Source organism: Neltuma alba, unplaced genomic scaffold (assembly GCF_004799145.2).
Source record: "Neltuma alba isolate B1F8T4 unplaced genomic scaffold, ASM479914v2 tig00010802_pilon, whole genome shotgun sequence".
Classification (NCBI taxonomy): domain Eukaryota; kingdom Viridiplantae; phylum Streptophyta; class Magnoliopsida; order Fabales; family Fabaceae; genus Neltuma; species Neltuma alba.
This window is the reverse complement of record NW_021635616.1, coordinates 570,459-596,359: the sequence shown is the minus strand read 5'-3', so window position 1 is coordinate 596,359 and position 25,901 is coordinate 570,459. Positions and strand designations below refer to the sequence as shown.

Genomic DNA, 25,901 nt, shown 5'->3' with positions numbered 1-25,901 from the left:
CCTGAAAAGTACTTCAGAGTATTAGATGCACCACATAATATTTTGAGGTGGTAAATGTACCTATAAAAATATTTTGAAGTGTTGGATGCACCTTAATTTTTTAATATATCAAAATGATCTCCCAAAACATATTACTCTTCCGGTCCTTAATATAAGACTCATTTAACTAATTTGATTTGATTAAGAAAATTATGTAAGTTAGTTAATTATAAGAAATGTGACATATTTTTCCTAAAACACCATAATCATCTTTCTTAATACCCCCTCTCTCTCTTCTAATTGATTATGGTTGAGGGAGTATCCATATAGATAATTTAGAGAAAATTGATAAATATGAGAAATGGGTATTATATTAAGACTAAAACCAACTCAATAATTAGGTTAGGACCGGAGGAGTACTACTCTTGAATCTAATTTTTCTGGCATTTCTCCACCTGACCTATATAGCATGCAAGAGACAATATAATTTTCCCACAACTTCATATCAGGACATGAAAGCTAAAATATTTAACTTATATATACTGCTCTTGAACAGTTAAGAGATGTTCGAATGGTAGGGGATCCACATCTTTGCTGCCTATATTCGATCTTCCCTAGAATCATTAATTTCTCCTTCTTGTTCCCAACCCAAGGGCTTTCCGGGGAGTAATGTATCAAATAATTTTGTTCTGTGTAGTCGTGAATTATTAGTGATAGCTTGATTCTTTGCTAATCGACAAGTTCAACAAATTCCTCCGACGCATAATAATTGATTAGTCTTAATCCTCGTTATTATGCTTCACTAACCCCCCCTTTTCGCATTCTATACACACACATGAAAAGGACAAACCCTCTGACTCTTCCAATAATTTGAAGGCACATATTATTAATTAAACGCACTGGTTCTTTTTCATTTGTATTCATTCATTAAAGCAAAATCTAGGATAATTTAATCATTTTACCCTCTATAATGCTAGATATTTTATACTTACCGCCCAAATAAAAAACAAAGATTCGAGAAAAAATATATTTGGAAAGAAATTATTCCGTGCGGTGCCACCAAGCATATCCTCTCTCTGAAGGAACAGCGTTGAAGTTTTCCTCATACTACGTTTTAGAGTTTATTATTTTGTTTTTAATTGACGTTTTCTCACTGTAACTGAAACGCGAACAATTGAAGTTTTCCTTGTTCCAATTGAATAAGTAAGTAAATTACTCCCTCGTTTCTCCATATAGCTAGAGATATTTAGATATAATACTACCTCCATTTCTTCATGTAAAAGTTAGTTTGACTTTCAATTTGGCTCAAAATATAATACTCCTCCGGTCCTAATTATAAGACCCAATTGACTTATTTGAGGAGATTAAGGAAGTAAGTTAAGTTGGTTATTTATAATAAATAAGTGTTGTTATTCCTAAAATATCCTTGCTAATTAAGTATATTGGCTAAAACTATCATTATTAGAAGGATTATCTTGAAAAAAATACATAAATATAAGAGAGAAAATGGATTGGGTCTTATAATTAGGACCAAATAAAAAGTCAAATTGGGTCTTATAATAAGGACCGGAGGAGTACTACCTTCTGTCCTAATTATAAGTGCTAGTTGACTAATTTGAGGAGATTGAGAAAAGAAGTTAAGTTAGTTATTTGTAATAAATAGGTGTTGTTTTTCCTAAAATATCCTTACTAATCAAGTGTATTGGTTAGAACTATCATTATTAGAAGGACTATCTTGAAAAAAAATGCATAAATATTAAAGACAAAGTGGATTGGGGTTTTATATTTAGGACCAAAATAAAAATCAAACGAGGTGTTATATTAAGATCAGAAGTGGTACTCTAGTTCACTTTGTTTTTCATATTTATCCATTATTTCAAAGTAGTCTTTGTAATAATTGTATATGTTAAATATTTCATCAAATGATAGTTTTAGTTAATACATATGATTAGTAAAGGTATTCTAAGAAAGACAACACCTATTTATTGCAAATAACTAATTTAACTAATTTTTTCTAGTCTTTCCAAATTAGTCAACTAATTTTTATATTAAAGATTGGAGGAAATATATATGTTTATACGCAAACATAGAAAACATATCCATAACCGCACTAACCACATGAATAGCATAATTTTGTATGAAATCAATATAAAGGATATTTCTATTTAAAATAAATGCAGTTGTAACTACTTTTTATACATCAGTGGTGAGAAAGATTAATATAATTCATAATTTTCAAGTTTTAATGGAGAGCAACGAGACTAGCTCAGATAATAAGAATGTGGTAGGACATGAGTGAAGCTTCCGAATTCAAACAATCATATCATATGAGGGAAGAAAAAGTTAAGCTTTATTGGAGGCTTAGGATCTCAGATCGCGGGACGGGGACACCAGCACAGAGTCATCATGTTTGAGCCAGGAATTAATTAATATAAAAACATGGCCAGTACGCTATTATAGAGTTTCTAAATTGGGATATTAGTAATCATAATTTAATAGTTGACGGTAAATATATATAGTAATGGAATTTAAATTAGAATCTCGAACAGAAGTAGTCTCTGTCTCCTGCCAATAGGTACGAATTCCACACATAAATATATGTTTGTCTATAATATATAGGTTACCAGAATACTACATGTTGATGCATGTTCCAAGGTCATCGCAAGTCGTGAAAGGTAGGTTTGCCAATCTTCACAGCGAAGTTAGTGTGGATGGAGAGAACATGATTTGTGGTTCTGAGTATAATTTCATTGGTCCACCTTCTTTAAACAGTACAAAGGTTGAGTTAATATACAAACATCACCTTCATATTTTATTCCACAGATCAGACCATTCAGCACAAAAGAAACACTTATTGCCCTCACTTACCATTCAGTTTTATTATAATTGTATATTGCTAACACAGTTCACTTTATAATATGTATAAGCATATATAGACGCAGGAGTTATGTATTTTCAGACATATATATGTATGCATGTACGTACGTACGTTTCTGATCTCTTGTAGTTTTCTGCAGTTCAAACTTTTCTGTAACTGTCTATTTAGTTTCGAATCGGAGCCGAAAGATAACATCTTAATTCTTTTATCTGTCTCTCTGTCCGTTCATTTTTCATTAAGATCTGAGCCTAAACAAGCAACAATTGAAGTTGTATGCATGTGATACGTACAATAATGCTTGTGGCATGCAGCAGACTAAAAACAACTAATAACATTGTTATGGTACACGCGCATACATACATACATATATATATATATACTATTTTCGATCCTTAAAGTAAAAACTTGTTTGACTTTTATTTTAGTCCTAAATGTAAGATTCCGGTTCACTTTATCTATTGTATTTATTTATTTTTTTTCAAAGTAGTCCTTGTAATAATTATAGTTCTAACAAATACACTTTATTAGCAAAAATATTTTAAAAAAGATAACACAGATTTATTACAAATAACTAACTTAACTATTTTTTTTAATCTACTTAAATTAATCAACTAGCTTTTATGTTAAAGATCAGAATATAATATATATTAAGGTGGATCGGATATGCTTAACGAAGAAGTTGTTTTGATATGCGCACATATATATACATGTGTGTGTTTATATTAAAGAAGAAGACTCTGTCCATGGGGGATTCTTTGCGACAAATTGGGCAATAAACTAATATAAATAGGTAAGTGGGTGTAGGCACCTAACTGGGAAAGAGAGTTTGACAAACCGAAAAGGGTTATTAAAGTGATATTGTTCTGTTGGTGTGTGTGATTAAGAGAGACGTGGATCTTGAAAAAGAAATTCGTACGCTCACTTTATTATTATATTTTCTGTTGTGGAGAGGCCACCTTTCCACTTTTGTTCTCATCGTTCCACTCTTGTAGTGGGCATCTTTTGGTGATCCATCTGATCTATTCAGTATTTGCAGGGTCTCTGCATTTATTATTACCCTTTGCCACAACGTTTACTCTCGCCCTGGCCACTTGTCACAAAATTAAACATTCGAATCTTGCGCCTTCAAAAGATTGTTCTGTTAACTAACGCTGATTAGATCTAATAGAAAGAGAAATAGTTTCTCATACTATGACAAATCAAGATTCAAATTCTTATTATAAAAAGTGCTCACATTTAGTATCCGACGATAGTATTTTAAATATGATTAATGTTGTGATGGAATGCCTGTGCATAGCAAGAAAAGAAAAGGGAAGTTGCCTATTTAATTCTCTTCTTCTTCTTCTCGTGTGACGTATGAACAAAGCTTAATCCGTGCGATGCCTCAGTTTACTATCTATTGATCGTTTGTGTAAAGTAAACCCCCAAAAGCCTTTTTTTCCCCACCATTAAAAGCCTGTGATCTCATCCACACATAGTTGATTTCCCAAAGAGGCATACAATACATTACGACTAAGAACCACTTGCGCTCTAACATGGTCACGTGCCGACTGCTGATTGTTTATGCTCCCAGATACATCATGGATCTGAGTCAATGCTTAATCACACAAAAGGATCATAAACTTGGATTCGAGGCGTCCTTTGTGCCCAACAAAATAAACACGTGGTGTTACAATATAACCCGACTGTCGTTTCTTTTTTTTTTTTGCTCCCAAATAAATTGAGACTTTTTGTGTGTGTGAAAACGGGGCTAGACATTGGTTCTTGTGGTCCTTGCTGATTACCCGCTTCACGCAAAGAGACCCGGCCCAATATAATTTGGGCTCAGAATGGAACGGGAATTTGCTTCGTTTACCTCCAGGATAATTAGGCCCAGTGATATCCCATTTTCAAGCTCAGTGAAGCTTCAATGTATTAGGAAAAAATAATAATAGTAATAAAATAAAATAAAAGTGATCCTCACCGTCCTCTTACGTCCAGTGAAGCAGGTAACCATGGCTCGGGCTAAACGGAGCGATAAGTGATCTTTAACTCGAGAACAAACGATCGACACCAGAATCATTGCCGCCAGCGTCACACGACGTTGGCAGCTTCATAGGCTCAATAGGCGATCTTTAAATATTTCAATTTTTTTATAGTGAATTATTCATCTAAAGAAGCTCGTCCATATTAACCCTAAACAAAATCAAATTATTACAATAACTGTAAATCTGTAAATTAAGATAAGCTCGTGGGAGAGAATGGTTGTTCATGGCTTTGGTTTTATCTACAGAGTCTCTTGTCTGTGCCAATTGGCAAACAAGTCGATTAATAAATTATGAAATACTATACAAACCAAGCTATTCTGGGAAAAGGTCATCGTCATCAGTTGGGTTTGACTTATAATAAAAGCAACACTCTGTGATGACTGGTATAAACTTGCATTGCTTCGATCTGTCATTGCATTGTTGTGAGCATGCGTGACTATTCATCAAATATATCGATCTTTATTCCATCGATAATCTCTAAAAGTCATTCATCGTCGCCCATAATTAATAATTACGAGGATGTGCAGCATTGAGAAGCTTCTAATATTTTGTTGATTACGTTACTCTGACGTTGCCTGGCTCCCGTTTCATATTCGGGTTTCCGTCTGCTTCTTGTTTTTCAGCCTACACCTCTGCCAGCTGCAAAATTTAACATGAGAATTTTTTTTTGGATAAACATATTACATATACAACATCTGATTATTCACATAATATCTACTTAACTAATTTGGATATACCAAGAAAAGTAATTAAATAGTTATTTGTGAAAAAATATGTGCTGTCCTAAAACATTCTTTTAAATCATTTATATTGAAATTACCTTTTGAAACAATAACATATACGATTAATAGGGTTAATTTGAATAAATAAAAATAACAAAATGTATTGAAATCTTATATTTAAGATCATATTTAATTTTTTATTAGCTTTTATATTAGGAACGAGAAGTAGTATAACATGTCCTAAGCCTCTTTCCCTCTATATCTCACACACAATAACTTGTTTTAGGATGAGTTTTTATGAAAACCAAAACGGAATTAGGAGTTGTCATTGTATATATTACTTCTACAAAAGTTAACATCAATGTTAAATTACATATTAATTAAATATAACCTCAACGTTTCAATAGCCATAACCAAGATACACCTAATTTCCTAATGAGGCCATATAGAAATCTCACGTTAATTTCAATTATCATCTTTTCTCACTAAAATGAGAGCATATGCGTGCTAGGGACCCATGATAACAAATATCTGTTTGAAGTGCTAATTTATTTGAATGCGTATTAAGTAAAAATACATAGCAGCAAGTGCAGATCGAAGAGATATCTACATAGAAGAATAACAAATTAAATTAAATGGAAAATAGATAAATAATTTGTTTAGAACATTTCCATCATAATGCGGACAAGTACAATTTGGAGCTGAACCTCGAAGTTGTCCTCAAATAAGAATATGATTTGTATATATAAGTTATTGATCTCAGGGCAGCCATAGCCTGCCAACTTCTCAAAAGAAACAAAGAACAACTCCTCTTGGGTTTGTCTTGCTCCAGTGCTTTAGAGTTTAAGGAGTGTCGCAATATATGCCAGAAAACAGAAACCTCGGCTTTCACTGTGCGGACACACAGAAACTTGTTCATTACATCAACTTCTAATTATAATTACAGTTTTTCTTTGTGTTCAAATGTCAAATATTTCAGGTGATGAAGCAGGTTTGTCCCCAGGGGAACACGTCCAATATGAGGAAAGCCAGAACCAACAGCAACAAGACAACCACTTGCATGGCTCAAGCTCAAGACCTTATTACCACAACCATAATGCCTCAAATGATTATCAACATCATCCTCAATCAGCCAAGAAGAAGCGAAATCTCCCTGGAACTCCAGGCAAATTCAACTCTACTCCTCAATATTCACCATAGCTTCTTTTCTCCTGCATATAAAATATTACTCCTCCGGTCCTTATTATAAGACCCAATTTGACTTTTTATTTGGTCCTAATTATAAGACCCAATCCATTTTCTCTCTTATATTTATGCATTTTTTTCCAAGATAATCCTTCTAATAATGATAGTTTTAGCCAATATACTTAATTAGCAAGGATATTTTAGGAATAATTAACAACACTTATTTATTATAAATAACCAACTTAACTTACTTCCTTAATTTCCTCAAATAAGTCAATTGGGTCTTATAATTAGGACCGGAGGAGTATTTTCATCTTCCACTACAAATCATCGTTTCTTGTTTATTCAGATTTTTAGGTAGTAATTAGATATTCCTGTGACACATACTTAATGTAAGACTTAATTAAATAATTTGAGTAGATTATGATTTTTTTTTAAATACTTTAAGCACTTTCTTAATTAATTTTCTCCTACCTTCTCCTACTGATTATTGTTCAGGGAATATCAATAAAGTTAATTTTAAAAAAAATTGACAAACCTGCAAAATAGGTTTTATATCTGGGACAAACATTAACTCCCCCAATCAAGTTACATTAAGGATCCGAGAAGTAGGAGTATTATAGATACATGGTTAACCTGAGAAGAAGCTGCAGTAATAATGGATGAAATATTACTGATGAATTAGATCCGAATGCCGAAGTGATTGCTTTGTCACCTACGACACTGATGGCAACGAACAGATTCGTGTGTGAGATATGCAACAAAGGGTTTCAGAGGGACCAGAACCTGCAGTTGCACAGGAGAGGTCACAATCTGCCATGGAAACTGAGACAGAGACCGAGCAATGAAGTGAGCAAGAAGCGAGTTTACGTGTGTCCAGAGCCTTCGTGCGTCCACCATGGCCCAGCTCGAGCACTTGGAGACCTCACTGGCATCAAAAAGCACTTTAGCCGCAAACACGGCGAGAAGAAATGGAAATGCGACAAATGCTCCAAAAAATACGCCGTCCAATCTGATCGGAAAGCCCACCAGAAAACCTGCGGCACCCGCGAATACAAGTGCGATTGTGGCACCATATTTTCCAGGTTAGTCTCACTCTCAGGTTGTTGCATAGAGATCAAACATAATGGGTTCTTTAATAATGCTTTGTTATCTGAATTGTGTAGGAGAGATAGTTTCGTCACTCACAGGGCATTTTGTGATGCGTTGACTGAAGAAAATAACAGGGCGAACCAGGGATTAACCAGTGCAAAATCTGCAGTATCTCTAAACACTCATTCCAACGAAGCATCTGAGTTAAACACAATGGCTCCTCAGGGAATCGTTCCTGTGTCATTGAAGTGGGGAGGCCTGTTCACCACCGCTTCAGGTGCACTTGTCGGTGGTCTTAAGGGCTTGCCCCCTCCTTCGTCCAGCTCCTCTGTTTTTGATTCCATCCAAGAGGGCCAAAAAGGTTCAGAGTCAGCCCACGCGTCTGCAACGGCTTTACTACAGAGAGCAGCTCAAATGGGTGCCACCGCAAGTAATAATAGCAATAACTCTCCCATGGTTCATAAAGGGTATGTTACTTCCATGGCAGGCCCTGATTACCACCCTCAACCAAACCTGGCTGGGATTGGTGGAGGTGGGGAATTCAGCAACCTCTTGTTCCAGAAAGGTGGGCAAGAAATGTCGCAATCGTTTGACTCTTACAATGCATCTGGTTTGAATGATATGGAAATGTTGAGCCAAATGGTGATGGGAGGAAGACATGGAACAGAAGCAAACTCTGAGGAGCTCGAAAGGAATGGAGGAGCAAGTGAGATGACCAGAGTCCACGACTTCTTGGGCGTCGGGGGGCCCCCTCCCATGCCCATTCCGACGAATTTGCACGGGCTTCACAGTAGCTTTGGCTATAACGGAGATTGGAGTTGGAAGCAGTTATGAGATTCAATTGCTTTATTAGTAGATATGGCTTGAACAAGCCTTAGTGGGTGATTCTTTCAGGTCAGGTAATTCCTTCAGAGTGACGCGCCGAAAAAATGAAGTTCAATTCCATTATGAGAACTACACTGTACTTTTTTTTTTTTGGGGGGGGGGGGATTTTAATTTCATATGATAAGCTTAACGTTCCTACCTCAAAAAAAAAACAATACTTTTTATATAATTAATTTCATTACGTTATGCAAACAAGTGGAATGTGCAAGTTTAGTGTCCATTAATCATAAAAATAAGTTTTGGTAAAAAAAATTATAAAAATAATTTTTAAATAATTAATTTAAGTCCGTCGAGCAAAAAGTATTGCTCTCCGTCTTTATTTTTTTCCTTCCTAAATTGTCTGTCATACTGGTGTTCCTAAACAAAATTATCAGTCAGGCCCAAAATGCCATGCAGAAGGCCCATTGCTTGTAAGGATAGCAGTTTGGTCATTGCATGCGGAAAAAACCCTAACCCTAATTAGATCGCCTCTATTTAATCCGCCCCCCGAACTCCTCATGCGGACACTGGCAGGTCGTCCCTGTGCTCTGCTCTTGTTTCTATTGTTTGGTAGGTTGCCTATTACCGTGTTCTTCTGATTTCGCGCTTCTCTTCTGTTTTTCTACTCTTGTGTTGTGGAGGCAATGATGTTGCGAACTACCTATTTTATGAGGGATTTTTCCCTTGTGATTACAAAACCACCAATGGATCCTTCTGAGCCTTTACTCTTCTTTGGGGCATCTCTCTTTTTCGTGCTCTCTAGAATTAGACGTCTTTCTGATATAGCAAGAGAATTAGACTTCCTTCTTCAGAGACACGAGAATACTAGTGATGGTAACAATGTTTAAGATGGAGCCACCGATATGATGATAAGCTGTTCGGAAATTCTATGTGTCGACTTACAAATTCAGACTACAATTATCTGATCGGTGGTTTCTTCGTCGTCCTAAAGTTTTTCTCAAGTTTCCGATTTCGTTTCAAACTTCGATAACACATCAACCGATCCGATTCATCTGGATAATGGTAGTTTGAGAACTAATAACAATAATGCCATATCATATGCTCTGTCCTCGGGAAACTTAGTCCCGATGTTTCTTAATATTTTTAAAATAAAAATTAGATGATTAATTTAAATAGATTAATAAAATTAATTATTTGTAATAAATAGAAATTATTTTTTAAAAATATTTTTGTTAATATATTAATTAGAACTATTAATATTATAAATATTATTTTTTTAAAAAAGTAAATATAAGAAATAAAATAAATTGAAATCTTTATATTAATTGTGTGTTTGTATTTTCCTACTATCCTTCTTTTCTTTCTTTCTATTAGTAGGGTTACGCATATTCAAAGTTTACATATACACTAAATATGAGTATTTTTTTTTTCACTAAGAAAAAATATGGTTATTTCTTCCTACACCCGTTAGGGTATTCCTTCCACCGAAATTTCGAATCTCAGTTCGCCAAAACCAAACCTTGTTGGTCACTTTGTTGCTATGAGTTACAAGTTGTTGTAGTGAAAAAGAAAAAAGAAAAAAAAGAAAAAGAAAGAAAAGGAAAGAAACACAACCGAACCACCAAGAGCTTGATCTCAAGTCTGAAGTTCGAGACTAGGGAAATTAGTATGGGCCTATGGAGTTCCCGGGACAAGGGGCCAATGACAGGCGGGACAAGGGGCTGGCTTGGGAGTTGGGACACACAAACGCATAAAAAGCACGACGAACGTGGGCCCTAGGCTCGCTTCGAAGAGATTAAAAATAGAATTTTTATCAACAACTATGATAATGTTTATGTAACTCTTAGAAATCTCTGGCAAAAAAAAAAAAATGTTAACTCTTAGAAATATATTAGTTTAATGTCTATCCAAGTATTGCCAGGCTTTGACTATGCCTTTTTTTAGCCTTGTTTTCTTTGGTCAAAACAATTTTTTTTCCCGTTTAAAAGGGCATAAATTAACATGATCTAAATTCAAAGTTATAGAATGTGATGCATGGCATGTAATAACTGTTTTCACAGCACTTGAAGTGCCTTGAGAAAGCAATATCATGTCATTATTAAGTACAAAACAAAATTATAACAAAAAAAAATAAAGCACAGAACAAATGTGGATTACTTTATTGCTTCAGCTTTGCCCCATTTTCGCATTCGAGAAACATGCATAGACGTGGGCGTGGAGTTGCTAAAAATTGCAACTTCATGGACTATTCCTGTAAATGATTCAACTGCGGAATTGGTCTCCCTAGTCGTAGCTGAATGCTGACACGAGTAACATCCGAGACGGCCTTCAAAACCTCTTTCTCTGCTTCCTCTGCTATTTCCATTGCATTTCTGTGTATAGATGAACATGAAATGCGATGAGACAGTCGCATTTACATTTCATAATATTCACCAAGGGGGCATCAAACTCAGGCAATGAACTTTACCGAATTTGCATATCGGGGGGCATGGAAACCTCAATTTGAAGAATAATTTTGCCTTGCAATGTGTGCCGTGTTACCCGTTCGACTGCCATCTGAAATCAGTGATTGATAGGTTACATCATTCATAAAGTCTACCACCATTGACAATAAAATCTTATTTGCTGTCAGCACTCCATCTTAATATGGAAACTAAATGAAACACAGCAAGAGCAAAAAGCCTGGACTTAAATGGTAAATTGCTAATGGGATGTCTAATCAACAAAACCTGGCTTTTATATAAAAATATTACCTGTGCGAAGTTTGATGAGATGATGTCAGAAACAATCTTATCAATATGATTATGTCCGGTAGGAATGCCGGAGTTTTGATCCATATCATCGCTCCAAGTAACTTGCTGATCTGCAGGATCTACAAAAGCACAGAGAATTCAAACTGAGAGTATTTGTAGATGCAAAAACGTAGCACAACAAATAACCTCCACTGCAAGAAAGAAAAAGCGATCTAGAAAGAATATATGACTATAATGAATTTTTGTTTGAAAAAATTGCAAGACTAGCAAGTATACCGATGTGTATGAAAATTTCAGCCACTGTCGGATGGGATTTGTGTATATGATGACGGACATTTTCCCCAATGTCATGTGCAGCACTCACACTAGAAAAAGGATCAACCTGCAGGGCAAGACTGAGAAATTAACTCTGAGAAACAATTATAATTAAGTCACTTGATGACAAATAATCTATGTGGCATAGAACAGACAAAGACGAACTAACCTCAATATTCACATCAAGATATAAAGATGAACCAGCTCTCCTTCCTCTCAAGCGATTGCAACCCTGTGCAGAAACTCAAAACAAAAAAAATGACAATGGAAAACAAAACACATGCAGAGTCCAAGATGCCAAAACCAAATTAAAGACTCGAGACTCATAATAAACTGAACCAGCGACAGTGTGTTTTAAAAGTGAGGGGGGAAAAAAGTACCTTGACACCATCAACTTGCAGTATTGTTTGTTTGATAGGATCCATTTGCTGTGATGGAATTGCAGCATCCACCAGTTCCATGATGCTAAAAATTAACGGAAAAAAAATGTATATTAGAGCCAAGGATTGCGCTTAGTCACGGTTATAAATATTTCAAGATGAGGAAAATTTCCTTTTAGCCAGAATAAATTTAGCTCCAGTGGTCACAGAATCAAATCACATTGGAGGGTCGGTGGCAAGTGACTATATGGCTACCTAAGATTCCAACATGCGTCTCATACATCGGGGTTAACGTAACAGGTTGTGTAACCAAAACAACAATTGGTTAAATTCTTACAAATCAACAAGTGCATTACAAGCAATAATGACTTCAGGTGAAACAGGAAAATAGTAAGGTACCGCTTTTTATTTTCCAAATATCAAGATGAATCAGTTACCTTTGGTAACCCGTTTCAGCTCCAGCTTTTAGAATCATCCCAGAGACAAGAAGTCCTGCAAGCGGATCTAGAAACTTCACACCGAGGATGGAGCCTCCTAACAAGGAGATGAACAATTATGGTCAAAGAATGTAAACAAGACAAAAATGAATCAAGTAATCCGGAATATTGTGCAATACACAGTCAAATTGCATAAAGTCGTATCCTCTTATCAGCAGCCTTATTACAATGGCAGCATAAAGATACAGAAAATTGAACGGCAACCATACTTCTCTTACGTGGAATATAAGGACAGAGGTTTTGAATATAAGTTGATTTATCATGCAACATGCATTAGAAATTGGCATAATAGAAAATCATCCCAAGTAACCAAACTAAGCCATATTTCAAAAGATATGTGCCTTACCAACTCCAATGAGAGCAACTACAGATGAAATTGCATCTGCACGATGATGCCATGCATTTGCTTTCATCAGTCCACTACCTTGCCTTTCACCAACTCGCTTTGTTGCCCAGTAAAGCCTGGAGATCAGAAATACACGTGAAAAACAAAAGCCTTCAGGATAGAACAATATTCCAATTCCCTCCATGCATGAGCGCACGCACACCAAAGAAAATGAGGAACTCGAAGTGCACAGACTAATACAATTTCTGAGAAGAGCTTAAATTACAGGGCCAAGAGTTTCAAATCCCCCCGTTTTTTTTTGGGGGGGGGGTGTTCATAGAGTCCACAGAAAGCAGAAAGCTTGTGCCAACATAAAAGGTTTCTTATTTTCGGATTGCCCTCTTATCTTCACTCCTTGATTAATTACTTCGAATTTGAAGCCTTTTAAGATTCAAGATTATTGTTGTTTTGTCAGCTAATATGCCACATTATTTTTCTTCAGACTCAGACTTGATATATGATTTCCTAAAAGTTCGTAGTTTAGTTCTGTCTAACTCTCCCCCCAAAATTTTCAGCTCCCCTCTTGTCTCACAACACAATGATTAAAGCCAAGCTATAGAAGTTTCAACCTAATTATTTGCAGTAATTGGTTGAATACATTAATGATCAAATTCTTAGGCACCCATCTAACTTAAACTTTTTAATAAAGCTGGCCATGAATAAGATGCTATCCGAATTCTCTGTATGACTAGAATTGGTGCATAGTTGACTAGAATTAGATAAATTCAGCAATACTTGAAACAGTGAAATGGTACATAGTTGACCAGAATTGGCAGGAGGAGCACTAGGACCTTTGCTTATTGGTGCATGTTAATAATATGAGTAATTGCAGTACCCTTCTTTAATACATATAGACACAATAGCCATATTCAGAGCTAGAACGGGGTGATCCATGTCAATTCGGTGATGATGTCCACCATGCTGGTGGCTATGCAAATGCTCATGTGCCAATAACTGGCTAACCATTTCAGGACCAGAGGAGTACAATCCCTGCACATGAATAAAATAAAAATGTCTTTTAAGGCCCAAGATAAATGACAGGAAGATCTAGATTAATTTTTAGTCTGTAAAAAAAAAAAAAAACTTCAAACTTTATTCAAATTATGCTGTTCATCAGAATAAGTAAGTAATACAATAAATAGATTGAAGATTAAATTTCAGGCTGTACCAGCAGGATATCTATAGCGTGCCATGCAATGCCACCACCGGTCGCCAGAAGCATACAAGAAATTCCAAGGGCTCCGAGAGTCTCAAACTTACCATGTCCTACGATATGATGAGGAAGAAAGATAAATATAAAACATATAGAAGCCTTTTAAACAGAAACAGTTCTATAATATATTAGAAACAGTGTGTTCATGAAAAAGAGAGATAAATGGAGTAGCGTGTAGATACAAAATCAGAAGTGACCATATGGGTGTTCGTTATCTTTAGGCGCCTTGGCAACTTTGAAAGACCACAAAGATACGCCACTTAGAACCTGTGGCATACAAGGCGTTATATTAATAGGGGATCGAATAAAATATACATCTAATAAGGAATGAGAAATCACATATTGGGAAAAAAAACCACACACGCACGCACGCACACTAGCAATGGAGATACCACATCAGATATGGAATGAGCAGCATCAGCAATTATGGCTGTACTTCCAGAAAGATAACCGACTAAGGCCTTTCCTGTGGCCAAACCAATGTCAGAGGCCAGACCCAACCTAAAAATGTTCTCTCCTTCCTTTTGAAGGAGGAGGTGCTGATGTTCGTGATCCCCATGAGAATGTCCCATATGCCATCTCCTAGTAATTCTGAATACCGGATGGTTAGAGACTAACAAGGAAGAGTCAAATCGATGAAGATTCGCCGATACCAGCAAGGAAGGCAGACTTTTCTCGTAAGATCGTGATGAGAGCCTTGTGATACAGGTTCTGTACACGGTATTGAGATAGCTGAACCTAAATCCCATGATGATTTAGACTGGCGCCCGGGCCTGGAAGGGTTTGCTCTTGAGTTCGCGCTTTATTTATTGCTGTTAAGAATACGATGCAAGCGTCCGCAGATGCAGAAGCTGCCACATGCTGTGAGAACCTGTTCAATTACTTTTCTTAACGAATATATTCTTTATTAATTAAATTAAAGTAAATAATTTTAATTTAAGTACGGGAAGCAACTAAGCAAGTAATTTTAATAATAAGGTAAATGTATGAACTTTTTATATCATTAAAAAAATTATATCCGTCACATGTTAATTTAAAAGTGACAAGATGCAAAAACCAAATATGAATCTTTTCTTTATAGAAGCTATTCACATCCATTTTTTTAATTCTCATTTTAAAATTTTTAACTGTTTAATATGTGTTGGTGTTGGCATATGAAAGTTTTGAACATGTGTTATGTTAGCATATGACATTTGACTAATGTGAGGAAATAATTACACAAACTACTGTTCTTCAGAATATTTACTATGACGAGCTCATTGATAAATTTGGATCAAAACTTTTGATGAGTTGAATTCTATTTTCATAGCCATCTTTATTCATTTACATCGATAGTAGTAATTATTAACAAATCATTTGTAAATACTTGTTTTGATCTATACAAACCAATACAATTTTTAAAAATGATACTACCTCTTATCTTTAATATAAAATCTTATTTAACTTTTATTTTAGTTCTAAATATAAGACCCCAATCTATTTTATTTTTTATATATATATTTTTTAAGATAATCATTCTAATAATAGTAGCTCTAACCAATAAACCTGATTAATAAGGATATTTTATGAAAAATAATATCTATTTAGTACAAATAACTAACTTAATTTATTTACTTAATCAACTCAAATTAGTCAATTAGTTTTTATATTTAAAACCAAAAGTAGTATATATAAATATTATTGTCGTGGAGTACTATCGTTTTTGGTTATAACATGAAACAAGCAATTCTCACAAGCCAATTAAGAAGTGCATAAAAATACCTCATAAATTTACGAGTGTTACAAACATGATATGAATTATACCTTGCATCGTTAAATTCTGAGTAAATCTAAAATTTAAAACTGAAAAAGACCCTTCAACAATACAAGCAGCCTTCATCAATTCCTTGTACCTTATCTTTTTCCCTCATTTGTAAACCTCGATATATTGAATAGTTAAATCTATTGGAGAAAACTATACATATGAAGGAAGAAATAAGTTTCTTTAGAAGGAAGAGATCTGCTTTGCGAGACTCTAGATCATTTTCATATTGTGACAAGCAATACAAAGTCAAGACCCTGCAGATAAAGCAGTAGCAATAACTGTAATGTCATTGCCTACTATGTCTCCAATCATCCACAGGAATATCATCTCAATCAGAATCCATCTCTGTACATGTGAAAATTGCCCAATAAGGAAACCAATCCATCACACCAAATCGAGCGGAACCCTAAGATCACCTCTGATCGTGCCACTTCCTGCTTCCTTGTCTACTGGGATCCCAGTAACCAGAAGAACCCCGATGTCTTGACCATTCAGGCCTATAGTTACTCCCCGGGTTCATTCTGGAATCAGGTAAACTCCTCCCTCTGATATACCCATTATTTCTACTTGGACTATTATCTGGACTCCATGATTCAAATTCTCCTCCTCCTCCTCCTCCATAATCATTTCTCTCCCACGAATAACCGGATCGCTTGGGTCTTTCAACTGACGCGTTATAAGTGTTTTGATTTACTTGAGAATGATAACTGGAGGATATATCCTGTCTAAGTCTCCAAGACTCTGAAACATGACCTTGTTTCTCCATAGGAGGAGGGTAGGAATGTAGAGCGTTGTGAGAGGAAGGTTCATAAAAATGGGGCGGCTGCAATAAATGGGCATGCCCCTGTGGGGGTGTGACTGAACTTGGTGTTGGTGATGGTGTCGGAGTTGGTGATGGCAGGTCATAAGATTGAAGATGTGAATTAGACAATCCCTCTTGTATTCTCAAATTAGCTATTGGTTTTACATTACTACTGATACCGGTGCTATCTACCCGCATAGCTAAAGGTGAGTGTGCAGTGGATAAGTTAACAGACGATGCATTCGCAGGTATTACGTCGTTCATCATGGTACTTAAACCTATGTTCGATGATAGCATTTGGGTTGGAGAATTGGTAAGCAGAGTTGGATGCACAGAGGGAAGAGCAGAAACAACATTAGGCGCTTGAGACAGTGAATCAGTTCGATGTTGTCGTACTGCCAAGCCAGGGGCTGCTGGAACCTGAGGCAATACAATGGCGTTGGTTGCAGCTGCTGGAAAGCTGATGCTTCTGTCAGGCGCCGTGTTGTGGCGTGAAAAAGGATTCTTTGTAGCTTCTGTCGTCCACCCACTCTGAAAAGTCCATAAATGGAGAATGTCAGTCCATGCAACAAATCAATAATTTTTTTTCCACATTTGGTCGTGATTTAAAAATTTTAGCAGGATGGCGAATAAAGATGAAACCATGGAGGGCCCTTGCATCCCATCTGGCGCCTTGCTTTGCCAAGAAGGTAAAGCCCTCTAAACTTTCTCCAAGGGAAACCGATTAATATTACCATTACCAAGAAAAATTGTGATTAAATCTAACGAACAAATGGTCTTCTTGAATACAAGGATTTGACGTGTGATTATTTACTTTTTGTTTCAAAATAGAGAGAACTTGAAGGTCCACCAAACTCCGATGGGGAATGTTGGCACGCTTATTTGAGCTCTCAATGTATGCCACTAATGAATCAGAAACCCATGTCCCACAACCAAATTAGAAAAAATTAGTAACACCAACGCCAGATGTTAGATGGAGCAGGCCCCACGATACATCCGCTCCTCACTCTTTAGGCATACCACAAGTGCCGACAAGGCTGAAGTTGATTCTAAGAGACAAGAAGACCTTTGATAAATAGTTGCAATATAAAATCTCAAATCACGCACCGTTCTTGGATCGTTAGAAGGAGTTGGAGAAGGAAGAGAAACTTCCGCCTTCTCCTGCGCCTTTCCACCAATGCTGCCATTTGTATTGTCAGCCAAATGGACGCTACCTTTTTTGATCATGTCAAGCAGCTTTACCGTTTCCTCACTCGGTATACTACCAGCTTGTCCAGAAGTCAGTGCAAACACCAACTCGGGATTTTTAAGAAGTACAGCAAGCAGCTCCAGATCAGGCTCAGCAACATTTACATTAGCGTTGGAAGATGAAGGGTTCGCCACTTGAATACCTTCATTAGCAGGAGCTGGTGCTTCTGCACCCTCAACATCAGGTAGCTGCTCAATAGGAATTGATGGGGTCAACGTGTCATCATAGTCCATTTCGAGGTCCCATGGCTCGTTGGGATTAAGCGGTATCTCCTGGATAGTCTGATAAATTATCTCTTCTCCCCTCCGATTTCTACTTTTCTGAACATCAACCTCTTTGCTGTTTTCACCAGCACCAACTCTCCAGGTATCGTTAAGTTTCACTTCTGCAGAAAGGGAAGGGCACAAAAGACTCAGAACAAAAATGTGATTCAACATTTAATCAAATTACAAGAACCCCAGAAACCCAAGAAATAGCAAGATTGCATGCTGTGCGAAAAGTGGGCGGAAACTTTTTGATAACTAGATTCATGGTAAATATCCAAAGTTAGATATCGTATATCCAGATCACCGCTCATTTCTTTCAAATTCAACAAGGATAACGATTTAGAGTCAAGACCAACGAAAGAACGACATCGATGTAAGAAAATTGGAGAATTAGGGAAAACAGACAATTGATTTATGCAAAAACCTATAAAGATATAATCACATGCGGTAAGAAGGCTAGGGTCGGAAACTTCTGGTGCATGGAACCCCAGCTCATCCCGTGTCATAGCTCATAAATCGGGCCCTAGCCCCACAGATATTCTCACGAATTGCAGATTACTGTTCACAACTTAGGCCCCATTGTAGGATATTGATGCTCGGTGGCTGCCATACAAACTCCCAAAATCTGAGACGAAAGATTTAAAAAGAAAACGAATATTGCACCCAGAGTCATGACCATGTTTGAAAATTACAACTTAAAACGGCCACTCCCAATGCCACATGTACTGGGACCTGGAATACTTACATGGAGAAGAAACCCCCATCTCGAGTTCCAAAGTCAGATTTCAGCTGGTTTTAGTTCATTCATTCCAACAAACTGAGGTGATACTGTTAAATCCAATTGTTGATTATTTTACAGCCAATAAATTCCTCATTCTCAATCTCTGAATTAACGATGAGTTTTTATGATTACTCATCTGATCCATGAGAGAGGGTGCAAAGATTAAACCCAATGAAATGTTATTTTAAAAAACTCAAAATTTATCATTATCTTCCATTCGGGCTGTCGCACCTCAGTACTTGTCAACAATTAAATAACTCATGGATTCATGATCCCTGGGAAGCTTGGAACACCCCCCCCCCCCGGGGGTAGCTTTCCTCGATTTAGCAGGAATGTGGTAATATGGAATAAAACTTGACAAAGTCATCACTCTTTTAAGTGCCTTTTGGGATATTCGCATGCAAATCAAAATCTTTATTGCTTTAAATTGATAATACAAATGAACTTGGAATGGTCATAAACTGGTCTTCGCCTTGGCCCTCATCTCATCCTTTTATAGTAGATCAGAAAATTCAACCTATCAAATCACCAAATGAGACGGTTTGAAGCAAATCTTAGAGAATTAGAGCTGTTACCCCGTTTGACATGATTTTGCGAACAAGGCATGAGAAGGAGGTTGAGTAACATGATAAATTTTAACCAGTGGATGATGTTTGCCGAAAACAGAAGATCCTTAAATTCTTAAACAAGAAAACTAGTATTTGAGATTGATAAAAACAGAAGACAGATTTGAACAGAAATCTTCCTATTGATTTTTAGACTATATTATAAAAGATACTATATACAATTGCCCAGCATGCCCAAGTTACTTACAGAGCAAGTGCATAGACCCACCACCTTTTTTTTGTTTTTTTTTTTTTTTGAGCAAAAGACCCACCACTTTAATTCTATTTATATAAGCCAAACAACTATTTACAAAAGGTGAAGCTACAAAGAAGCATCTGAATCATCCTCCATGAGAATTCGGCCAGATTCAATTACGGTGTATCTCTCCCTACTCAAAATCAAGAAACCTCCTAATGTGGGGTGCAATCTTTTACAGCCCCCCTCCCCCCAAGCAAACAACTCACAGTGAGATGTTTCGCTGTCAAAGACTCCCCAATTTTTTTCCTATGCTAGTATTATACTCAGATTAAGCGTGGAACCAACAAAAGTTGCATATGTACCTGCTGGTGTCTTCCATGGGATTTGCACCTGCTTGCACTTCTCCCAGAAAGGTTCCTTCAAATCCATTCTTGAGTATGATTCAGAAGAAGCATCCTTCATATTAGAAGTTTTAGAAGGAAGCAACAGAAGTTTGCTGCCTTCATCAGTTTTGGTTGATACAGGAACTTTACATGAGGAAGCCCCAAGACCAGCCCGATTTGTCTGAGGTTTGTTCAGACCATCAGTCTTTGCTTCCTTACTTCCTTTAGATGAACCAGGTTTCCCGTATTTGCTTTTCATAAATAAAGCACGCATTTTTGCTTTCTGGATATCATCAGCAGACATGGGACGACCTTGACTTACAGGCCCTGCCCTTACAGCTTGAGGACTTCTGCTCACTGTCTTTTGGCCTGGCTGCTCCACTAACTGCACTTTTCTGCGCTCCCTAGTCTCTGATTTGTTGTCAAGGAATATAAAGAAAAATTTCGCAATTTCACCAGGTTGGGGAACCATTAGCTATCATGAAACAACTTTGTCCTTGAGCCAGCTAGTTTTAACTAAGCAATGTTGGATAAAGCAACAGGTCATTTATGTCCTTGGACTTCGCTCAGTACTCCAAAGAAGCAAAGGAAATAGTTGCAACATAGATTTACTCTTCAAGAGGTATGGCAATAGTGTGAATTGCTTCTTCCACAAATATTTATTTCCAGTCCTTCTCACTCAGTTTCATCAGGGTGCTTTATGTCTACATGGACTTTTTTTTTTGGGGGGGGGGTGTTAGAGGGGATAAATAACCCATTGCATGGGTATGCAGGTATATTCATAAGTAATAATGGACAAAATAATATCTTTCAGATTAGCATTTGTGTTTCCAGCATCCTACCATCTCATCCCATATACAATGTCAAGAACCTTGAAACAAGCATCCACAAGTCAACTGACTACAGATAGATGAAAAGATAGAGGCCAAACAAAATGGAAATAAACGAAAATGAGGGAACTCTATCAGCTAGTGTGGTTACAAGAACAGGGTTTATAGAGCAAGATTAGATATTGAAATTCCAAGCCAATGGAAAACTGAGTTAACAAAACTTCCGACTATCAGCACACCAATTACTATGCTTGCATTACGGGCCAACCAATCATTTCTCCCTTCTTTTAATATAAGAAATTTTATCCACAACATTTTATTTACAGTAAGTAGCATTATGCTTAGCAGATTTTAAATCTATCAGCCTTGTTCCAAAATTAAAAGGAAAGAGTTAACAAGATGGAATCAATTCAACAAATCCTCCAAGGATACGAGACAGTGATAGGCCTAGGACAGACTTCTTAGTAGAATCATCAGAAGAAGCTGTCAATAATTTCACACTCTGCGGCGCTTCTGATTTCCTGAGCAGAAAGAAAAAGAACCAAGCTTTTTCAGAACTAGCCAATCAACTCATGTATACAGCCAAAAACATATAATATCGTACCTGAGATCATCTGAACCTTCATTTGAAAGGGAAAGAATGTCCTCCTAAGAGCAATAAAGGAATGTTAAGACAAATTGCAAACTGAAAAACCACCACCAGCTGATGGGTACATGTTTATAGAAAGCTAAAAAACACTTACAGGAATATCGACATTTGAGTTCCATGATTCAGTGCCCATAATTTGACAAACCCTGAGACAATAAAATTATATTATAGCTATAATATTACAGTTATTTAAAAAAGGTCAAACAAAAAGCATGGAAAGAAGTTGAAGATATTCGCTTGCCTCTGACCAACCATCTCCTTTTGAGCCTCACTACCAGGTTTCACACCAGTGGTTTTCTTTATTGCTTGGTTCTTCGCTAATAATTTACTCCAGTTAGATAACAAAACCCGCGCCCTGTTTGATATGTCTGATCTTCAAATCAGAGATTAATTATCTTAAGGTCAATTGAGTCAACAAATATTGCCATAAAACACATTCAACAAAGATGCAAACAGGAACTCAAACGACAATAGGTTAAGTGACATCAAATAGCATTCCTTCAAATTTGAGATTTTATAACTGCTTGAAGACCCAGACAGATAATTAAATATCACAGCAGTCGGCATTAATATAACTTCTACAGCACAAATAGAAAGTTTGACACCTCTGATCTTCTATAATTTTTGAAGTATAATCAAAGAACACGGCATTATCGATAAAAAGAGGGGAAAAAAATTAGGATGTGCAACATGAAGCTCTAGTTAATTAAGCTTTTAAAAAATGGACGCTTGTGGTAGTTAATCAAATATTGCAAGAGGCTCGCTTGTAAGAAAATCCAAAATACTAGTCAATGAAACATAAAAAAAGGGGACTCAATTCCAAGCTGTAATTTATCAGGAATGCAATTCTGAAATTTCAGATTATAACAGTCCCTAACCCCACCCCCATCCCCAAAATCCTCCAATTCCTTACTCCCCTACCCTTGGTTTAATCCCACAGGCCTTTTATTCATTCTCATCTAACCACAGAAAGGGAGCAAGCCAAAAATAGGAAAAGAAAAATAAAGCCTCGCAATGGTTTAAATATAATCAAACTCAAACAGGGATAACAGCATGTTGTATTTACTATGACATAGCTCTCCTCTACAGTCATTACCTATGACCCACATAATGTTGAGATCCAGGTTACAGAGAGTCTGAGAATAATGTATATCCAAACTGGAGTCCAACCAGCCATTCAGGAATGGAGGAGAGGTTAAAAATGAAATCATAGGAGAGATGGGAGTTAATGGGCAGTTGCACTGAGGGAGGAAAAACACACCTGACGTTCTGTGAAACCGAAGTCTATTAACACACTGCAATATAGCTGAAATATGCGTAGGAAGGGCTTTGTGTAGAGGCAAATGACAAAGGACCTGAAAATCAGTAAACCAGAATTTTGGATATATTTATAAAGCCAAACGCATGCATTGTACATTAACCACTATGATCCAGATTTACCTTTAAAATAAGAAGAAGAACACTCGTTTGCTCTTCAACAGCTGCTTCATTCAACCAAGCTGCTAATATCATCACACCTCCACAACCTAAAAACCTAAAGAATATACGACTAAAATTAAGCCAAAAAGGAAAGATGACAGAAATTTAACAGATCGCCAAGCTAATGAGGGGGCCAGTAAAGTACCAAATTAATACTGAAGCATTCGGTATCTTCAATATCCACTCCAACAATTTCACCTGGCCTGAAAATGTTTCCTCTTTCCGCATTAAACTAAAAATATTATCAACAAAATGTTTCTCTGAGCCATTTAAGCCAGAAAATGAAGTCTCCTGTGTTGAACAAGAAGCTTCATCTACGCTGATAGGACCAGCAGAGTTTAAGGGAGCTGGATTAATTGGCATCATAGAACCAGAGTTAGTTGTGAACCCATCACGAGGTTCTTCACAGTAGTTAGATCTTAACACTCTTTCCCTTGATAACCGAACTTGTCTTCTCACTCTTGAACGTTGACTATTGAAAAATTCGCGAACCTATAACCAAAGAGCAAATAGGGCCTTATAAAAAATCAAAGCAAAACAGGTGTTCAAATTGAATGTTCCAGTTCAATCCATAAAAGGTTAAGAAATTTAAAGCATATGACAAGCTAAGAAAGAGTAGTGACATGTGCAAACAACACCTAGATTACACAGATAATTTTATAAGAAATAGAATAGGGAATAAGGAGATGGTGGAGGAGGAAGGGCAAAGACAGTATTTAAACAGGAAATAGGGGGGGAAAACCTGTGTCACTGTGACGCCAAATAAAGCACTGATCTCACGAGATTCTTTCTTACTGATTGCATCTTTAATGGAGAATACTAACTGCATGTAGTTTACAGCTTTTGGATTTAACAAATCCCTGGGTCTCTTCCCTGCAAAAATGGATATACATTAGACATGAAAAAACAGAAACAAGCAATATAAAGATTTGTACCAGCCACAAAGTTGCAGTTTCACCCAAGGCGCACCCAGTGCTTTGAATAAAGGCAGGCAAAGCTGATAAATTAAGATACAGCATAAACACATATGTTCTGTTTCAGTAAAATTGTTATATTGAAAAATAAGAGTAAAAAATTAAACCTAAGCAATAGATAGTTATCGTGCAATGGTGACAATACATACATTCAAAATAGATAGCATGTAAATCATAGAAGTTTAAAAGTTCCATTAAAAGTTGGTCAAAAACTCCTAAAAACGCTGGTACGAAAGAAGATAATGAGGTTGAATAACTCTATTGGTACAGAGTTTCGCTCAATTTTCAAATTGGTCTTCATTGTTTATAAGCTTGCACCCAAGTCCCCGTAGTTTTGAGAAGTTTAATTAGGTCTCTGTAATTAAGCTCCCACATAGTGCTACATTGCACTCACTTGGCCAACTATACCCTTTTCACATTTTTGAAAATGCATTATTCATGGCAACAAAATGAGTGGAGTGAAATCCACTCACGCGTGAGGTATGTGCTACTCTTTTGCCGGCATGATTTGGATGAGATAACGTGAATAATGCATAATCAGATCAGAAATAGACATATGCAGAGTTAATGGCAATGAGAAGTCAAAAAACATTTTAAAGTATAAAAATCCCATCAAAAGTTCTAAGCTAAGTGCAATCTTTGGGCCTGGGAAATGAAAAAGGCGTCTTCAAACAAACTGGGAGAGAGGCAAACTTAAAGCACCCATACACATTGTCACTTATTGCTTTGAAGTAGAAATCAAACCAACCAAAACTTACCAATTTTTATTGACAGAGCGCCAGCTGCCTGCAAAGATAACGTCCAAAGTAGCCCCAAAAAAAATCAAATCAGATGGTTGATTCCAATTTAAAAAAAAAAAAAAAAGATGAAAAGGAGGGGGGGATGATATAAAGCTTGAAGTAGTACAGGAAAAAACAACTGAGACAAAACACAGTAGTCTGTGAGAGGTTCTTGCCCTTTTGCCTTCAGCAAAATTGCAATAACTGAAGTTGCGGACAAACTACAAATTTTGAAGCATGAATATTATCTGAGACAGCAGTCGTGATAAAAGGGTTCAAATATCTATCTAATCGTAAGATAAAGAGATTTGATGGATCTTTTTTCCAAAAAAAAAATCCATAAAAGAAATGGAGAGGAAGACAATGGGTAAAATGTTTTGAGGGACTTGGGAGAAAACATAGTAGGGCACAGAAAACACACCATTTCTTGAGAGAGAGGATTGACGCCAGTGAGTTTGCATTGCGTAACGACGATTTTCTGAAGCTGATCGATCTGGCTATGAAAGAGCTCCCTTTGCGAAACCAGAAATTTCTGGAATGACTCCACTGAATTCCCAATCTCTAGCTCCGAAAATTCGTCTTTCAAGACCTCCATCGTTGATCACAGGGGTTGAAGTTTCTACGCCGTGATGTGCCGCAGAGCGATGCAGGGGATCGCATGTTAAGGAACCGGAATCCCCCCTGACTCACTCCGATTTGACTAGTTAGGGTTTGGAGCTTCAGGCGTCCACCGATTAAACCTTTTAACGTGAGTGCAGCGAGTCGGACGAGTGGTAATAAGATTTTCCGTATAAGATAGAACCCACAAACGTCGAAACTCGAAAGACACGTATGGGGGTGTGAAAAACAT

General features: G+C 36.6%; 3 protein-coding genes and 2 non-coding genes across 7 annotated transcripts; 3 read left to right on the top strand and 2 right to left on the bottom strand.

Annotated features, from left to right (window-relative positions):
• Nucleotides 1-6,569: 6,569 nt before the first annotated feature.
• On the top strand, nucleotides 6,570-8,717 carry LOC114759233 (protein indeterminate-domain 12-like). The gene is made up of 3 exons (XM_028948362.1): nucleotides 6,570-6,786; nucleotides 7,471-7,876; nucleotides 7,958-8,717. Exons 1-3 carry the CDS (start codon nucleotides 6,570-6,572, stop codon nucleotides 8,715-8,717), a joined length of 1,383 nt encoding a protein of 460 aa, XP_028804195.1.
• A 665-nt stretch (nucleotides 8,718-9,382) lies between these two features.
• Nucleotides 9,383-9,472, top strand: LOC114759275 (small nucleolar RNA R41). The gene has a single exon (XR_003741898.1). It is a non-coding gene; the product is annotated as a small nucleolar RNA R41 (small nucleolar RNA).
• Nucleotides 9,473-9,603: 131 nt separating this feature from the next.
• Nucleotides 9,604-9,679, top strand: LOC114759276 (small nucleolar RNA Z155). The gene has a single exon (XR_003741899.1). It is a non-coding gene; the product is annotated as a small nucleolar RNA Z155 (small nucleolar RNA).
• Nucleotides 9,680-10,676: 997 nt separating this feature from the next.
• Nucleotides 10,677-15,055, bottom strand: LOC114759254 (metal tolerance protein 2). 3 transcript variants are annotated; one of them, XM_028948404.1, is made up of 12 exons: nucleotides 14,644-15,055; nucleotides 14,449-14,518; nucleotides 14,207-14,304; nucleotides 13,874-14,028; nucleotides 13,000-13,115; nucleotides 12,594-12,687; nucleotides 12,157-12,241; nucleotides 11,946-12,008; nucleotides 11,738-11,843; nucleotides 11,462-11,580; nucleotides 11,176-11,264; nucleotides 10,677-11,080 (listed from the first exon to the last, which is right to left on the bottom strand). In XM_028948404.1, the coding sequence occupies exons 1-12, from the start codon at nucleotides 14,998-15,000 to the stop codon at nucleotides 10,954-10,956; spliced, it is 1,479 nt and encodes a 492-aa protein (XP_028804237.1). In that variant the 5' UTR covers nucleotides 15,001-15,055; the 3' UTR covers nucleotides 10,677-10,953. The 3 variants fall into 3 exon arrangements, with proteins under 3 accessions (XP_028804237.1, XP_028804238.1, XP_028804236.1); XM_028948405.1 differs by having other exon boundaries at nucleotides 12,594-12,648; XM_028948403.1 differs by having other exon boundaries at nucleotides 12,594-12,690; nucleotides 14,644-15,053.
• Nucleotides 15,056-16,034: 979 nt separating this feature from the next.
• LOC114759252 (homeobox protein LUMINIDEPENDENS) lies at nucleotides 16,035-25,803 on the bottom strand. Its single transcript, XM_028948397.1, has 13 exons — nucleotides 25,473-25,803; nucleotides 25,031-25,058; nucleotides 24,041-24,171; nucleotides 23,444-23,790; nucleotides 23,260-23,353; nucleotides 23,081-23,174; nucleotides 22,061-22,187; nucleotides 21,914-21,965; nucleotides 21,775-21,818; nucleotides 21,603-21,691; nucleotides 20,320-20,751; nucleotides 17,965-18,491; nucleotides 16,035-17,388 (listed from the first exon to the last, which is right to left on the bottom strand). Exons 1-13 carry the CDS (start codon nucleotides 25,644-25,646, stop codon nucleotides 16,468-16,470), a joined length of 3,060 nt encoding a protein of 1,019 aa, XP_028804230.1. The 5' UTR covers nucleotides 25,647-25,803; the 3' UTR covers nucleotides 16,035-16,467.
• Nucleotides 25,804-25,901: the final 98 nt, after the last annotated feature.

Coding starts and splice junctions, on each gene's coding strand:
- LOC114759233 (XM_028948362.1), top strand. CDS start 6,570: ATGTCAAATATTTCAGGTGATGAAGCAGGTTTGTCCCCAGGGGAACAC. Junction 6,787..7,470: donor TCCAGGCAAATTCAACTCTA/CTCCTCAATATT, acceptor ATATTACTGATG/AATTAGATCCGAATGCCGAA. Junction 7,877..7,957: donor TGTGGCACCATATTTTCCAG/GTTAGTCTCACT, acceptor TGAATTGTGTAG/GAGAGATAGTTTCGTCACTC.
- LOC114759254 (XM_028948403.1), bottom strand. CDS start 15,000: ATGGGATTTAGGTTCAGCTATCTCAATACCGTGTACAGAACCTGTATC. Junction 14,029..14,206: donor ACGCTATAGATATCCTGCTG/GTACAGCCTGAA, acceptor ATTCATGTGCAG/GGATTGTACTCCTCTGGTCC. Junction 11,081..11,175: donor CCCCCCGATATGCAAATTCG/GTAAAGTTCATT, acceptor ATCTATACACAG/AAATGCAATGGAAATAGCAG.
- LOC114759252 (XM_028948397.1), bottom strand. CDS start 25,646: ATGGAGGTCTTGAAAGACGAATTTTCGGAGCTAGAGATTGGGAATTCA. Junction 24,172..25,030: donor CGCTCTGTCAATAAAAATTG/GTAAGTTTTGGT, acceptor CCATTTTTGCAG/GGAAGAGACCCAGGGATTTG. Junction 23,791..24,040: donor TTGGCGTCACAGTGACACAG/GTTTTCCCCCCC, acceptor CTTTGGTTATAG/GTTCGCGAATTTTTCAATAG.